The sequence below is a fragment of the Carcharhinus amblyrhynchos genome, chromosome 20 (assembly GCF_965287045.1).
Source record: "Carcharhinus amblyrhynchos chromosome 20, sCarAmb.v2.hapA, whole genome shotgun sequence".
Classification (NCBI taxonomy): Eukaryota; Metazoa; Chordata; class Chondrichthyes; order Carcharhiniformes; family Carcharhinidae; genus Carcharhinus; species Carcharhinus amblyrhynchos.
Genome location: NC_137343.1, coordinates 38,936,139 through 38,954,392, shown reverse-complemented (window position 1 = coordinate 38,954,392; position 18,254 = coordinate 38,936,139). Strand labels below are relative to the sequence as shown.

Sequence of the window (18,254 nt, the reverse complement as noted above, 5' to 3'; positions counted from 1 at the left end):
AATTAACCAAAGCCAATATCATTAACTTTATTGGCTGTCTTACATTGGTAACTGGATGACTGGAAGGCCATTGCCATTATTCAATTTCAATTACAGCAGCCACCTTTCCAAACAGTCAGCAGGGTTTAAGTAGGAAAGACTATGAGAGACATATCATAGCTAAAGATCTGCCAATACCAATCTCCAATTTCATTGCCCATAACCTCATGGCTCAAAATTATCACCCTGATTAAGGGGCATCAACCAGGCAGGGAGAAGCCTTAAGGAAGTGCTGTATAATTATAATAACATTGAGTTAACACTAAGTAATGGATGTGAGAGAGCTACTGTGTGCACTCTTCACTTGTTTGTACTGTACATGTTTTAATTCCCCTGCCTCTGGTGTAATTTGGGGAACCTTGACCATCGGTGAAGATAGGAAAAGAGTGATGTGAATTAGACAGTATTCAACATTATAGAATCATAGCATTCTACAGTGCAGGAGGAGGCCATTTGGCCCAACGAGCCTGCACCGACAACAATGCCACCCAGGCCCTATCCCTATACCCTACCTATTTACCCTGCTAATTCCCCTGACACCATTTGGCATGACCAATCCATCTAACCCGCACATCTTTGGGAGGAAACTGGAGCACCCAGAGGAAACCCACACAGAATACAGGGAGGGCATGCAAACTCCACATAGGCAGTGACACGAGGCCAGAATTGAACCAAGGTCCTTGGCGCTGTGAGGCAGCAGTGCTAACTACTGTGCCACTGGACATTAACAAATCCTGGTGATGGCCACAATGCTGATTATAGGGCCTGGCTGTGTATAAATTGGTTGCTGAGATTCCCACATTGCAACAGTGACTAAACTTCAAAACAAGTATCTACTTAGCTGCACAGCACTTTTTATACATCCCGAGGTTAGGAAAGATGCTGGATGAATGCAAGCCTTTAGTCCTTTATTTAGTTGTATGCAGGTGGGACAGAGGGAGCATTAACACAGGAAGAACAGTTGTGAGTCTGGAGACAATTGAGTGTTGTGGTCACTGCAGACTCGATGGGCCAAATGGCCTCCTTCTGTACTGTAGGGATTCTATGACTCACAACGGTCCTCTGGCAGCTAGGGATGGTCGATAAATGGTGGCCAGCCAGCGATGCCCACATCCCACCAATGAATTAATAGAAAATATACCCCTCCTAAACCCCCATCCGGTGGGTGTCTATTTATAGGATCTCAGGGAATCTGCAGTTAGTGCTCCCTCTGTCCCATCTGCATACAACTAAATACAACAAATAGACAATTAACACCATTTACAGAGCCCTACATGTCCGACATTCACTCCCAAACCTGCTCAACATCAATCAAGTGCTGGGTCTTGACAAGGTGATGTGGAGAGGATGTTTCTTCTAATGGGAGAATTTAAAACTTGAGTTGGGTTTAAAAATAAGGGGTCACCCAATTAAGACAGGGGATCTTTTTTCTCATCTTTAAGGCTGAACTGGAAAGATCAGATCAACTCCTCCCACAGTTCACAAACTTTATACATTGGAGAATTCAAAAATGACAAAACTTCTGCTTAACACAACATTATGCAGCATGTAAACAGGAACATCATGCTGCCATTGCCCCAGGCGTGCAAATTGTTAGCAGCATTTTTGTTTTAAAGAGGATTCTGTAAACAGGTGACGCAGGCTGTTCCCACTAAAACCTGCGACATATGGCCTCACAACACAGACAGCATCCAGTTCACCACAGCTGCGATTGTCTGGAAAATAGTGAGATTTCTCCTTTAAAAAGCAGCACGGTGGCACAGTGGTTAGCACTGCTGCCTCACAGTGCCAAGGACCTAGGTTCAATTCCAGCCTCGAGTCACTGCCTGTGTGGAGTTTGCACATTCTCCCCGTGTCTGCATGGGTCTCCTCCTGTTTCCTCCCACTGGTCAAAGATGAGCGGGTTAGGTTGATTGACCATGCTAAATTGACCCTAGTGTTCGGGGGACTAGCAGGGTAAATATGTGGGGTTATGGGGATAGGTTCTGGTTGGGATTGTGGTCAGTGCAGACTCGATGGGCCGAGTGGCCTCCTTCTACGCTGTAGGAATTCTGCAATATTCTATGAAAATTCAAATATATCCTTAGACATGGGTAATGTAGATAACCCAAGTCCATAATAGAAAACAGGGTGGCCTTAAGCGTCGGTGAGTACAGTACTGCATTTGACTCCAGTTATGAACTGCCCTGGTTACTTACACACACACACGGTGTCATTGTTTACACTGGATTCTGGGTCAGGTTGATCCAGAGTCCAAGCTGCAACTCCAAAGAGGCACTCCGTCTTCCCCAGCCTGCCATTCACAACACTTCAAAGGCAGAATATACATTTTCTTTTGTAACAGAGCAGCTATGAGTAAAAGAACGCAAAATAAGCCGGACAGCTGTGTTTAGAGAGAGACTCCCCTTCCCCGCACACACTTTCCTCCACCGTTGTACGGCTGATATTTCAGATTGGTGGGCACAAACTACGCCACAGACGTCAGGGGAAACTCTTCACAAAGTATTCCCCTGTACTTCCTCGAACAGTCAGAGAGGATCAGACTGAACTGGCCCAAGGGCCGTTTGAAAGACATTTATTGAGCCGCGCAGTAAAAGGTGCACTTGTCCCGTCTGTAACCCCACGGTTATTTCACAGTCAGTCATGTAAAGCTGCTGTTAGGTCACCTTGAGCCTATTATTGTTTCAGAGCTCACCGTTTGACTTTCTACAAACCGAGATTCCTTCACCCCCCAAAACCTTCCCTCCCCCACCCCTGATTCAGTTCATCTCTCACACTTCTAATATTTTGATGGAAGGTTAGCAAGCTGAAACATTAACTCTGTTCCTCTCTCCAGATACTGCCACACCTGCTGAGCATCTTCAACATATTCTGCTTTTGTTTGATCCACCTTCCTCCCGGCTTTAATACCATTGGGTTTATAGAAATGAATCCAGAACCTCCCAACCCCGCGGGAGCAACTGACTACAGCATTTTAAGAGTTTTGAGATATTTCCAGTCCTTAATTGGGAAGATTCATAGTCATCTCCTCTAGGGGAATCTCACGGTAACTTCATCGCAGTGTTAATGTAAGCCTACTTGTGACACTAATAAACAAACTTTAACCTCTGAATGAAAGACTCTGCACAAGGGAGGCAGGGATCTACAATCACAGCCTTGTCACTAAATACATATCCATCGAAAAAATACATTGGAACATGTAAATGTTCAGAATCATAGTGAAAATGACAGGGCAGGTGGATAGGCGAGTTTCTGATCACACATGGGAGACAGTGATCTTCCCCATCACAAGGGCACACTTTTGGCCATGGATTTCCAAAGCAGAACCTCAGCTAACTAGTTGAAGAACTCGAGTCAACATTTTACACATACACTGTTTATTTACAGTTAACCATTTCAACTCAGCTAAGGTTTGAATCCCACCACGGCGGGTGATAGAAATTGAATTCAAATAAAAAATATTTGGAATTAAGAACCTACTGATGACCATGAAGCCATTGTCGAATGTCAGAAAAATCTACCTGGTTCACCAATTTCCTTTTGGGAAGGAAATCTGCCACCCTTACTTGGTCTGGCCTATATGTGACCCCAGATCCACAGGACAGTAGATGATTCAAGGGTTTCCTCCAGATGCTTTGGTTTCCTCCCACAGTCCAGAAATATGTGGGTTTGGTTGATTGGCCATGCTAAATTGACCGCAGTGTCAGGGGGATTCGTGGGGTAAATGTGTGGGGTTACAGGAATAGGGCCTGGGTGGAATTGTGGTCACTGCAGACTCAATGGGCCAGATGGCCTCCTTCTGAACTGTAGGGATTCTATGACATACAACTGTCCTCTGGCAACTAGGGATGGGCAATAAATGCTGGCCAGCCAACGATGCCCACATCCCACCAATGTATTAAAAGAAAATATACCCCTCCTCATCCCCCCCCATCTGGTGGGTGTCTATTTATAGGATCGCAGAGAATCTGCAGTTAATGCTCCCTCTGTCCCGTCTGCATACAACTAAATAAAACAAATAGACAATTAACACCATTTACAGAGCCCTACATGTCCGACATTCACTCCCAAACCTGCTCAACATCAATCAAGTGCTGGGTCTTGACAAGGTGATGTGGAGAGGATATTTTTTCTTATGGGGGTATCTAGAACTTGAGTAGAGTTTAAAAATAATGGGTCACCCATTTAAGACAGGGGATCTTTTCTCTCTCTCAGGGTGGTGGAACTTACTCAAAAGACACTAGAAGCAGAGTCTTTGAATATCTTTAAGGCTGAACTGGAAAGATCAGATCAACTACAACCTTACTGAATGCCAGAACAGGCTCGAGCGGCCGGGTGGCCCACCCCTGCTCCTTCTGCGACTGTCCCAAGTGTAAACCTGAGCATCTCCAGTGCTAGGCTTCCAATCACAGCTTCCTTGGGGAGCTGACCCATTCTGCACTGGATCAAATGGAAAGGCTGCTCAGAAACATCTGCCACAACTGCAGACCTCCCCACTGTAACTGCTCTGAAAGTGCAATGGAAACCCTATGATATATACACAAACCCGCTCCGAGAGTACGCTGGATCGGCTGGAGAGCTGGCCAGAACCTGCCTCTCCTGCAGCTGCACAATGACACTGGCCAGGATAGGAGACGCTTTGAGGAAGGATCATCCAGACTCCAAGCATTATGGACAAGATGGACCGAATGGCCTCTTCCTGTGTTTTAACTTTTCCATGATGAGCTCTATTCCACATATGCTGTCAGACCCGCTGAGGTTTTCCAGCTTTTCCTGATTTTGTTGTGGGAGAGGGCACGCGGTTGCCAATGGGGTATGGTTGGCACCCTTGGATGAAAGAATTTTCCTGATGGTGGAATCCAGAACTAAGGGGTGATAGGATGAGGGGTAAACCTTTTAGGGGGTGAGGTGAGGAGAAATTTCTTCACCCAGAGGTAAACCTTTGGGATTCACTACCACAGAAAGTAGTTGGGCCAAAACATTTGTGTGATTTCAAGAAGAAATTAGATATAACTCTTGGGCTTAAGGGATATGGGGGATGGGTCAGGATATTGAATTTGATGACCAGCCATGATCATAACGAATGGAGCAGGTTCAATGGGCTGAATGGCCTGCTTCCAGTTTCTATGCTTCTAGGCCATTCCTCCCCATTCTAGTCTCCGCCAGCGTTCAATTAGATGGTGGCTTGGAAGAGAGAAGGAAAAACTCGATCAAAGAGTTCCTCATGATGAAGGGACCCGACCCCGGACAGCCCCATTCAACCTGGCAGAGCTCGTCAAGAAAGTCTGGACATAATCTAAACAGGGAGCAACGCAGCGTGAGATACAAACTTCCTTTCCTTCCCCCTCCCGAGAAAAAAAATATTTTAGTTCTGCAGAAGAGACAATGAGCCTCTAATCTTTCCCTCTCACTGGAGACTTCCGAGAGAAAACACCATTCATTCCCAAAGGAAACTCCTGCCTCTCTCTGCTCCCACTGCTGACCCTGTCCCCAGTGAAAAAGGACAGGTCTCCCTCCATCAGCTAGACAGAAATTGAATTTGGCTAAAATCTTTTCAGCAAAAAGGAAATTGCGTTCAGAGCTGGATCCAGCCAGATTTCACTCTCTGCTGTGATCACCTTGCCCCACATAACATTCCAAAACCCTGTGCGCGCCGAGGACTTTGTGCCAAGGTAAATCGGAGTATCGTTTACTCCAGGTACCGCCAAGATAAAAGATCAAAGCGAGCTCCATTTACATTACAAACACAAGCGCAGCAGCGGGGAGACGGAGAAAACGGCTGCACAGGCTGCTTAACAAGCATGGGTGTGTAGACCCGAGCGGCAGAGACGATCAGAACCCGCTTGCATCTTTCAGGTCAGAAAAGACAAATTACTTTGCCCAGGAGTTCTCAAATAAAAATGTGACAGGAGGTGGTTCTAGGTTAGATGACCAAAAAAAAGGTGATCATCTAAAAAATTTAAGTGTATTTATTCATGTCTCAAGTTGGCTTACATAAACACTGCAAGTTAAAGTTTATTTATTCGTCATAAGTTTAAAAATCTATTAATTGTTTACTTAAAATTAAAGTTTATTTATTAGTAGGCTTACATTAACACTGCAATGAAGTTACTGTGAAATTCCCCAAGTCGTCACACTCCAACGCCTGTTCGGGTACAGTGAAGGAGAATTCATCCTGGCCGATGCACCTAACCAGCATGTCTTTTGGACTGGGGAAGGAAGCCAGAGAACACCCATGCAGACACAGGGAGAACATGCAGACTCCCTCCACAAAGACAGTGACCCAAGCCAGGAAGCGAACCTGGGTCCCTGGCGCTGTGAGGCAGCAGTGCTAGCCACTGTGCTGCCCCAGTGAAGTTACTGTGAAAAGGTGGGTCAAAGAGGAAGGATAGAGAGGGAATCCCAGGGCTTAAGGCACGGAACTGCATAGCGAGAGATTTCTGGACATAGTAATAGGTCTCAGTAATAAACAAGGCAGTCCCACACTGCACAAGGTGCACATTCCTGTCCCTGCTGCTGCCCTTCCCCCAGCCTAGAAAGACATGCATTGTGTGGTTATGGTGGTTACACTGCCCTTGCTTTCTCTGGAAAGGTGTTGCCAGCACTGCATTCATTGGCAACTGACAGGTGGCCTGTGAACCCACTGCCATGTTTGTGGCGGGTAAAAGGAGAGAGCTCTTGGCCAGCGTTGAGCCAGAGAACATTATTTGGCAGTGTTCCTGTGGGAAATTTGGTTTCCTGTAGTTATTACTCTGGGAAGCGGTGTGTAAGAGGATAATGTCAAAAGCACCTGCAGTGGAGAAACATAATCCAAAATACACTCCCTTCAAGTTGCATAAACAAGACAGCATTCAGTGAATGGAAGAAAAGGCAGAGAGAAAAGAACATGGTGTGAACTCAGGTTCGTAAATCATTTGATGTGTGTGGAATTTTTTTCTCTCTCCTCACACAAAGTCTTGTTCAACATAAATGTGGTCAGTGACAGCCCTTGCTGGACAGGTTACAGCAAACCCACATACCTACGGTACACAAGTAAGTTTAATTGGGACCTATGCCCAATTTTCCCCGCAGTGAAGTGTTGCTCTTAGAAAGTACTTAAAGCTACATGTTAAGTGCCTGTACCTTTCCATTCGACGGTGCTCAAACTTTTTAAACTTCTTTTTAAAATCGGCCTTATTTTATACGTAGCATTCTTCCCTCAGAGTCTGAAAGTCACGAGCCCCGAGTTTGTGGAACTGTGCACCAATTTTTAGCTGCCACTCACTCCAGCGTAACGCTGAAGGAGTGCCTCGCTGTCAGAGATGCTTCCCTGTACATGAGGTAGTAAACCTGTCTGGATGTGGGACCTGGCTATAGATTGGTTAGCTGCTACACTTGCCAAGACGACATTAGTGATTACAGGCACTTGTGATGTCCTCATACAATCCCTACAACGCAGAAGGAGGCTAATCAGCCCATCAAGTCTGCACAAGTTCTCTGAAACAGTATTTTATCCAAGAGCTCTCCTCCCCTCTATCCCGTAAACCCACACATTTAGCACAGATAACCTATCTAACTTACACATCTTTGGACACTAAGTGGCAATTTAGCATGGTCAGTTAACCTACTTAACCTGCACATCTCTGGAGTGTGGGTGGAAACCAGAGCACCCGGAGTTTATAGTTTATTTGTTAATGTCACAAGTAGGCTTATATTAACACTGCAATGAAGTGAAAATCCCCTAATCGCCATACTCCGGCACCTGTTTGGGTACACCAAGGGAGAATTTAGCATGACCAATGCACCTAACCAGGGCATCTTTCAGGCTGTGGGAGGAAACCGGAGCACCCGGAGGAAACCCATGCAGACACGGGAGGAATGTGCAGACTCCACACAGGCTGGCACTGACCCCCAGATCCCTGGCACTGTGAGGCAGCAGTGCCAATTACTGTGTCACCTCACCTAAGCATTGGATAAATTGAAGTTCACTCTTTCAAGGGATTTCCATGGTGGTTTTTGAATTCAGAGTTTGGGGTCTGGCATGTGTCAACCGGCTGCTGGGACATACGCAATGAGATCAGACTTCCATCCACCGCAGGCCAAACCTGATCTGAATGAGTTAGGGGAGAGTCAAATTCAAAGAGCATGTCACAGAGACCCCAGAACGTGAAAGCACACCGCTATAAGGGTAGCCCTCCAGTGCAGGGGACATCAACTCAGCACTGGATTCGGACCCCGCAGTTAGTGAAACATTTTCATTATTAGCAGCATCTGAATGTGAATTCCCCAAGGGCGCCTGCCGTAAGCAGCTTCTACTCAATATAAATCAGATTAAAATGAGTAATTACTGTAAGGTCTCTCCCATGCACTCTCGTGTTTCTCCAGTAAGCAGCTGGGCTGTACAGGCAGGGTGGATCCCAGGTTCCATCTCGCAGGCCCAGCAGCATTCAGCTGATACAATATTGGGCAATAAATGCTGATCTTGCCAGCAATGCCCACATTCCAGGGACAAATCATTTGAAAGAATCTTTTAGAATAAAAACAAGGTCCTAATGCTACAAAAACAGGAAATGCTGGAAAATCACAGCAGGTCTGACAGCCTCTGTGGAGGGAGAATAGAGCTAAAGTTTCGGATCTGGGGGGGGTCCTTGGTCAGAGCTCTAATGCCCCTGTGTCAGGGAGGGATAGAGGAAAAAAAACTTGGTGGGGATCTGACTCCCCATGGCCACCTGCCCTGAGCTATGGGAGGGTGGGGTGGGGGCAGGAGCGTGTGCGTGTGCACGTGTTGTAGACATGGACTTCAGCAGCCAATACAGTCAGGTCTGGCAGCGATGCCTCTCACAGTCGAATTGCTCAGCATCCAGGTTTGTACACGAGTAAAGCCGCCTCCTCGGCAAATCACTGGGCCTCCACTTGTGCCATTGAAGCTTCACGATCGAAGGCAGGGAAGAAAGAAATATTACAAGAATGATCTATATGATGTAATTAATAACGTTGCCCCCGCACCCCCCTCCCCTCCTGTGATCTCCTGGAGCTGTTTATGCTGGATTCTAATTCTCCTCGGGCACATTTTCCCCTCTCCAGTGATCCATCCGATTGGTGGTTCTGTGCTGGGCAGTGCACTGACCAAATCTAACCAAACGAGTAGTTAGAATCTCCTGCTCACACTCAGGAGCATGGTGCCAAGTCAACTTCACACTTAATGCAGTTCAATGGTGTGCAGATATATTTTTAGAAAAAAAACATTCTGTTTACACACGCCACCACCTCCCCACACAAGATGCAGACTCCTCATTAGAGTGAGGGGTGACAGCCACCTTGTATTATCGAACTTCCAGTGTCAAAATTATTCAGCCGTGTGTTCCCTCACCGCACACGTGTGCACAGACACAGTCGCATACCGACACAGATGCACACAGACACACAAACATCCGCCCCCTTCCCAATCCTGTTTGAAGTTCATTTATTAATGTCACAAGTAGGCTTACATTAACACTGCAATGCAGTTACAGGGTGATCAGAGGACTGATTTTTGCCCCACTCCCACATTAAAGTGCTGAAAGTAATGATGGCACCTTTACCACACGGTACCTTCTCCTCGGTTACCAAACCTCCAGGATTGGCCTGCAGATCCTAAGGGCAGAAGACCAAACCACCCCTTTATTGTAGCCAGCACACCAGGAGAGAAAACTCACTGGAATTCTGTCTGAACAATTTATTAAGTTATTTAAGTATCTTATTGCTGAGAAACGGTTTTGTGGGAACATCGAAGTGGGGGTGGGGGGGGGGCGGTGGTGACAGGAAATCTCCAGGGAGACACAGTTGGCATGCCGATAAACTGGGGATTTGAACTTAGTTAACTCGGAGTAAGCCGGCTCCTGGGGGCTTTGGAGACATTACTCCACATTGTGAGTGGAATGAGAGGGGGAACATGCAAGCAAACTGATTTGATTTGATTTATTGTTGACACATATATTGGTATACAGAAAAATACATTGTTCCTTGCGCGCTATACAGATAAAGCATACCGTACATGGAGAAGGAAAGGAGAGAGTGCAAAACGTAGTGTTACAGTCATAGCTAGAGTGTAGAGAAAGATCAGCTGGCCTCCCTTTGGGGGCCTGAGAAGCCACAAGTATGTTAACAGAATTATTTAAAGATATACAACTCCAGTTCAAAGGAAAGCATTCAATCGCTCTGGCATTTTTGGAAACGAAGGAGTGATTTGGACGTCCCCATAAATATTTCAAAAAGAGCATCAAAGGGGATCCTGTTAAATTAAAATGTTGTCACATTGGCACAGTTAGCCTGCAGCGATGCAAGCTCATACAGGCAGGCTGCAGCACCAACCCCAGTCAGATACAAAGCATGTGTACCCCTCTGTGTGTGTGTGCAAAGTGTGCCGTGCTTTCACACTGGTGGTGAAAGTGCAGGATGGTACAGGAGCAGTGTCTCACTTGCAGTGATCTGAATCTTGGACACACACAGACTGGGGACAGAGCGGGGCTGGGGGGGCGGGTGGCGTCACGTCTGCAACAGGACTCCCGAGTCAACAACTGCTCCATTGGCTCCTGAATCAAAGGCACTGCCTTCAAGGGAGGCAGCAGTGTAAAAAGCACTACGCTGTACTCTCTTGAAGCTCAGAGCAGATTCCCAGTGCTTAAAGACTTGGCTACACATCAACTTCCTTCACTCTCAAAATCCTGAAAAACACATCCTCCCCTCCCCATATGCCCCCAACAAAACCCACTTTAACTTCCCCTTCTTAAGTGCGACAAAGACCGTGGCATGTTTCCTTCCCGGCAATGATCATCCGTCAATAACAGCTAATATGCATTTGTATAGCATCTTCAAAATAACACAAATGCTCCAGACTTGTGCTACAGTGTGGCATGCAGCAACACCAAGGCTCTAGGACCTCACCTCAATGTTCCTTCTGCCTATGGGAGTCTGGGTGATGAAGAGTCACTCTTTGACCATGGGGCAGATCATCGAGCCCCCATCCTATTCTTAACTGGCTAGCCTCTCGACTGCACCAGTTATCATGGAACTAAAGAGAGCCAATTCCAGGTACACTGAGGGTTCATAAAATCCCTACACTGTAGAAGGAGGCCATTTGGCCCATCTAGTCTGCACCAACTCTCTGGCAGAGCATCTTCCCCAGGCCCTATCCCCATAACCCCACATATTTATCCCGCTAATCCTCTATACATCTTGGGACACAAGAAGGGGCAGTGGCCAGTTAGCCTAACCTGCGCATCTTTGGAGTGTGGGAGGAAATTGGAGCACCTGGAGGAAACCCACACAGACACAGGGAGAATGTGCAAACCTCACACAGACCGTGACCCAAAGGCCAGAATTGAACCTGGGTCCCTGGCGCTGTGAGGCAAATCAAGAGCCTTCCCAGCCCTTGGCACATTACCAACTGAGCTATTGTATGATTCATTTTTTTAAAAGAATACTATATATTCCTTATTGCAGCAATGCAGCAACAGAACAATGTCGAAACTGATGCTAATCACCAGTCATTGGCATACTCAAGGTATAACATGAGATTCTGTTTCAAAAACAGGAAATGCTGGAAAATCTCAGCAGGTCTGACAGCATTGATAGAGAGAGAACAAATGTTGAGTCTGGATCCAGGCTCAAAACATTGGCTCTGTTCTCTCTCCACAAATGCTGTTAGACCCGCTGAGATTTTCCTGCGTTTTCTGTTTTTGTTTCAGATTCCAACATCCATGGCATTTTGCTTTTATCTACTGAGATTCTATTTACCTACAGCTCAAACACAACCAACAACCGAAATATTTTCATCCATTAAGCTAGGCATTCCCGACAACTTGCCTGCTTCTAAACAGTGAGAAGGATATTTTTGAAAGATGGTTCATATACTCATTATGTACACAACAGTGTACACATACACATGCGGTGTGACAAAGTTTGCAGTATACTATCAATGGGGCTCAGCTAGGGTTCAAATATTTGAGTATTCCTCTTGATTTATGAGGTTTATGATATCAAAAATCCAATAGCAATCCCCAATAGTGTAAAGAAACGAAATCAACCAGTCAAAGTGTCCTCATTCTATGCTGAGTTAGCTGCCACAGATGCCCTAAGCGCCCCAATGAAGGGTGAGGGGGAGGAGAGAGAAACAGTCCCAGGATTCAATCATTGTGGGATTGCACTGGAATGTGCCAACATGCCCCTGGACTTGGCCACAAAACAGGGTTGAACTGTCTCCCAAGATAAAACTGACTTGCTAACACTCTCAGGGCCACATCTAAAGAATGGACACCTGAATGAGTGGAATTGCATTTTGCAGATACCTAAGGCTTCAGAATAGGATTGATTTTAACATTTTAATTCCAAGGGGATGTTGCTGGCTAGGCCAGCATCTGTTGCCCACCCTCAATTGCCTTTGAGAAGGTGGTGGTGAGCTGCATTCTTGAGCTGCTGCAGTCCCTGAGGTGCAGGCACATCCATGATGCTGTCAGGGAGGGAGTTTCAGGATTCTGAATAATAGAAGAGTCAAGCATTGATAGAATTGCAGCCCTTAACTCACACCGATGTCCATACTCCACACCATTTAACTCATGCCCAGATATCTATACTCTACACTGAACTTTAACTCAAACCTAGATATTGATATTCTACATTGAAACGTAATTCCCACATCGACATCCATATTCTACATTGAACCTTAACTCATACCTAGATACCTATACTCCACATTGTACCTTAACTCACACCAGACATCCATAGTCTATACTGAACCTTAACTCATGCCTTGATATCCATATTCCACATTGAAATAAGCAAAGGCTATCAAACTTAAAATGTAATTTTAATTTACATAATAACTGCCGCTTAATAAAGTATCCCAAAACCCCACGTAACTGTAATCAGTTTAGGGTTGTCGTACGATGGGAGGAGGTTACACAGATAGGCTAGCACAGTCACATGGAGCATGGAACCTAAACGTAAGATATTTGCAGTGATGGTAAGATACGAAACAGCAAATGACCTTTCTTCGGCCAACAAATTTGGTCAATGCCCGTAGAAAATGTGAAAAAGATCAAATAACAAATAGAAAAGCAATATATGAAAGGAAATTGTACGGGGCTACAATCCACTTGTGACCAATGGTTTGGGCCATCTAATGAAATGGTACCTTCAATTCTGCGACACTGAGGTCCGAACACTTTCTGACATTACCTTGTGGAGCAAAACTATATTCACAAAACATGCTTGAAATGTATGAGCACATTGTAATGTGAGACTTCATTCAGGGCAGCCATGCATGCAATATCTATGGATCTGTGACTGCACAGATACTTCCACTCAAAAGATAACTTTACACAGAAAAAAAAGGCTTTTGAAAGGTGTGCAGTGAAATGTAAAAGCTATAGCTTCAGGCCAATACTACGCGCCCCCCCCCAAAAAAAATAAACACACACACACACACACACATGATTTCCTATCTTCTCCCTATGGAAAGGAGTCCAATCTTTTGCAGGGAGATGCAAATTATTTCTCAACAAAGCCAGCTGAAGGTGGGGAGATAGCCATCTAAAGAGCGCTTCAAAGGAAAATAAAAGAGAAGTCGAAAGGGTTTGGTCTGAGTATAAATGCAGCTATTGTTGAATTGATAAGGAGAGCCCAACTAGCTGGCAAATACTGTACTGTCGTTTATATGATCACATTTCCCAAATGTCTCCACACAACAGGTTACTATGGTGGTGTTGGATCCATCGAGTTCTCCATTCGCTGTACAGAGAATGAACCCCCATCCTCCAAAACAGGGTCTAATAGCAAGAGGGCAAAACAAAAAAGGGGCCAAATTTCAAATCTTTAACTAAAGATTTGGTGTCTGATTTGAGTGAAATATGTTTTAAAAGTGCATGACTAGGCTGGGATTTGGGATGATCACTGACACCAAAGGGTGTGCAATGGCTGGAATAATCCGGGAGCAAACGTATAATATCTTCCACTCAGGAGGAGGTGGGGAACAAGCAGGTTCACATGCTGAGGTGGGTGGACTGCAGTTTCCGAAATCTGTGTTTCGTTTTTAAATCGTGCATTTCAATGTTCTCCCAAGGTACAGAGGGACACTGTGGTCTCAAACAATTCTCCTTCCCTGCTTGGGACAGTATCTGGTTCCACCAAGCAGCTACTTAGGAAGAAAGACCACCCTGTGGCGCTTCCAGCAACTCCGCTCAGATATAAAGTTTATTTAGTAGTCGCAAGTAGGCTTACATTAACACAGCAATGAAGTTATTGTGAAATTAACTTTATTTTCTAGAAATTATGAACCATTGTACGTATAGCACAGTCTCTATAGCAAAATGTCAAGATATCCCCCCCTTTTCACGCCATGTTTTATTAAGTTGAGCTTTAATTATGAACCCCAAATTATATAAAAAGGAACACTCTCTAGGTAATAAAGGTCACATGGAAGAAAGAAAATAGACCTATTAATAATTGACTTACAGACAAAACTTTAAAAACTACCCATGCCCCTCTACAGCATAGTTCATTGTTGATCAGAGAGCACTTCTTTTCTCTCTCGTGTGATGCAATTGATAAGCGTGTTTGGAATGGAACATGCGATCGGGAACCAAGGGGAATTCAGAACTGCCAAATTCAAACATTAACTGGGCAAATCCTCCACTATAGGCAAAAGTGGCTGTAAATGAGCGGATTATTCAAATAGGTAACATATATTAAGCTTTAGGGTACTTAGGTAGCGAGCTGACCTTGAAAACTCCCTACTCCTAAGCCCTTGTACTTGATGCAGCGCACGTTTACCAGTTAACAATCCAACTTTTATCTCGCAGGCAAAATGCTTTTTGAGAAAGATAGTCCCCTCTTGGCACTATTGGGAGAGAGACACATTTCTCTAAAACAAACTTTTTTTTTCCAGAACGCTGGAGCTTATTGAAGTTTTTTTTTAAAATCAGAAAAAAATTGATCGCGAGCTTTACAACAATCGGGAAGAAAGCGAGGAAATGTTTGTTTTACAAAAGGAGAAAATGTTCTTGTGCCTCGGCTAGCGAAGCGCAGAGCGAGGCGGCGGAGGCTTTTTGTATGTGTGTGGAAATCTCCCTTTGATGTTTGAATTGGGATTACTTTGATGTGCGTCTAGACAAACCGGATTTAACTACCAGCTTTGAAGGCAAAGGCAGTTTTAACGTCGCTATGACAGTTATTAAATCGTAGCCAGGAGGAGGGGGGGAAAAATCTCCCAGCTCAATCACTTCTTTTAAAAGAAAGAGAGAGAAAAAAAATTAAATCGCTTTACAAACACGTTGCATTCTCACAGAAAATCTGCTTGTCGATTTCAGGTCAGTTTCACTGACTTCTCAGGATCAGTCGCAGCTCTCCCTCCCCCCCCCCCTCCCCCCCCACCCAGTATATGGGTTATTACACCCAGAGATTTAATTAACTTCAAAAGGACGAAGGCGGTGACATTGTTAGTTGTCAAAAAAAAATTTGATTTCTATTGAAAGAATTCTCATAACCCACATCTCCCCAACATCCGGAGTGTCTTATTAACAATATGGATGGTAGGACACACACACACACACACACATTCTTACCCCCTTCACTAGTTCTGCTGGGCGAAAAGGCAAATCAATAACAACATGTTTTGTTTTTATCTGCACCCCCACTCCCCCCCCCGCCACTAATGGTTTAAAAATCAGGACATGTTTTCCGCTTGATCAATGAGTGAAATTCTCTCTCTCTCACACACACACACACACACACACTACAGCTGCAACAAAGCACACACACACACACAAAAAATAGTTTCTCTCTCTATCCCAGGGAGGATTGAGTTACAAAGGGACCTAACAAGAGGTCCTTCTTTACCGCCGGAGCACATTGTCACATACTGTGTGTGTGGAACGAGCTCCTCCGATCAGGCGAGGGGAACTCTCTCCCTCACGTCTCACTAACACCTAGCTGTTTTTAAATAATTAGATGTGTGTGTGTGTGTGTGTGTGAGAGAGAGGGGGGGTGGGGGGAGAAAATCGCAGGCTACACTAACACACATGGGAGGCTATTACAAACAAGCTACCCCCACTGCAACTGAACTCACAACTACCCCAGAAAGAACAAATGATTAGGTTGGGGGGGGGGGGGGGTGGTGGAAGAGAGTTAACAGGAATGTTTGGACACATGTTCTGCCACCCATATTTACACTAAATCTCAGTCTCAGTATTGGGGAGACAATGCGAAATGGAACCACGATTCGCACAACAGAACTAATGCAGATAATTTGTGTTGCTTTTGGGGGTGGGTTGGAAATGAACCCCTGGTTAAGTGGCCCTGTTAGCAGTTGTCATGGTAATCTGTGAAAGTCTCCAATCGACCAGATTTCTTCGTGATCCCGAGCACACTGATAAACCAGAGGCTGACTGACTGACTGACTGACTGATGTACCATCGGATTCTCTACTCCACTCAAAAAGGCGTTTCATTTTCTTACATCTACATATCCATTAGAAAAAAAAAACACGCATTGGAAATAACCATTTCACATGCCATTCGGGAAACTGCATTCGTGTCAAAGTCCCCACACTCTCACCAATCCCCACGTGTAGTGCTGATGCTGTGGAGGGGGCTCCAGACTACGAAAATGAGGACCATTCGAAATAAAATAAAAACACTCAGTGCAGCAAACTAAACATCAGTAAATTACACCCACAGTGGAGCTCAAAACACCCTCTTGTATATGGGGTGGGGGAGAGAGACAGAGTGTACCCACCCACCTCTCCTCACACTGCAGCTTAATTCTTTTACCAAATTACACACGTAAGTGACAAACTTTGTAAACTCGGTCCCATTAGAAGTTTCTAACCCCCACCCACATCCCCCCCCCCCCACTTTCTCCACCACCAGACAGGGTTTGGACAGGGGACTGTTGACAGCGGGATCAATAACTGGCAGGGCAGCAGCGATAAGCGATGTGCTTTATGGATTTGAACCTCCGTTCAAGCTCCTTCCAGCCAAGATCGGAGCCATCTTGTGGAGTGTGTGAACTTAAAACTCTTAGCAAAACTTCCAACACACATTTGTATGTGTGTGTGGTTGGTTGGGGGGTATTCTCTGTTTTTTGGATGGGGCGGTGGTGGTGGGAGAGAAGTTGGGGGGGGGGGGGGTGCTACAGTTCTGTGCTGCCAGTCCAGAGGATCTAGTGGAGTGGAGTGGAGGGGGTTTTGAATTCACCCCACCTCTCTTACCTGAACTATCTCTCCCTCGGCGCTGATGGTGGCTCCAGCCCGGGAGAAGCGTCCCTGCAAGTCGGTTGTGAAAGTTGTATATTCACCATTGGCGCTGGACTCGAAAAGCACCACTTCCACAAAGGCAGTCTCCTTGGCACACACCGAGCCCCCGCTTGCCACCAACACTACCAAGAGCACCCACTCGCCAACACTCCCCAACATCATCTTGCCGGCTGTACCAGCTCCGCCCGGCTCATACTTTCTGCTTAATGCTGGCTTACTGGCTCTGTTTTCCTCCTAATTTCTCTTGCCTTGGGCTTTCACAGATGCATATCCGCACAAGATGTAACTTTTTGTTTGTTTGTTTCTCTGTAGAAGTGGAAACCAGACGAAATTGCAGAAGATGCCTTGGGCAGCCGCTTCCTTTGCCTGGGCTATCTATGTTAGCCCTGTCAATGACATAACTCTCCTGTGTGTGTGTGAGTGTGTCTGCTCTCTCTCCCTCTTACACGCTCACTCTTTTCTCTCTCTCTCTTCCCAGCTCCCACAAGGCGGCACCCTCCTTTGATCCACAGCACGTGATTCAGGCAGGGTTATCCCCACCCACCAATCTTCCTGACCCCATTCACTTTTCTCAACAGGGCTAAAACTCAACCGATTCGACCTGTCGCTGTGGTTTTTTTTTTGCCACCACCCACCCCAAATTAAAACGAGAGGAGTTGGAGTGCCCCTTCCCCTCCCTGGAACTGGGGCTGGTTTTGTACTGCGCTTCTCTGCAGCCTGCCCAAGGCTCGGCTTCCCCGCAGGGGGAAAGAGAAAGGGGGAATCAGAGGCGCCGCAGCCAAAAGCAGCGAGGGTGGATTTTTGGTCCCAGGATGGAAATTGTGCCTCTCGCTGCTCAGACTGTTAAAGCCGCACCGATGTGTTTAAACTTTGCAACAGTTCGTGTGAAAATGTCGAGGGGGAGGGGGGGGGAGAAAAGCTACAATGGTAATTTCCCAAAGAGATC

At 45.7% G+C, this 18,254-nt stretch overlaps 1 protein-coding gene across 1 annotated transcript in view; it reads right to left on the bottom strand.

Annotated features, from left to right (window-relative positions):
• The window catches only part of znrf3 (zinc and ring finger 3), a 246,591-nt gene extending 228,813 nt beyond the window's left edge, over positions 1-17,778 (bottom strand). The window contains exon 1 of the mRNA XM_080208430.1: positions 17,264-17,778. Coding sequence (XP_080064556.1) covers positions 17,264-17,470 — 207 coding nt within the window. The 5' untranslated portion in view covers positions 17,471-17,778. The remainder of the gene's footprint in view (positions 1-17,263) is intronic.
• Between the last annotated feature and the right edge of the window lie 476 nt (positions 17,779-18,254).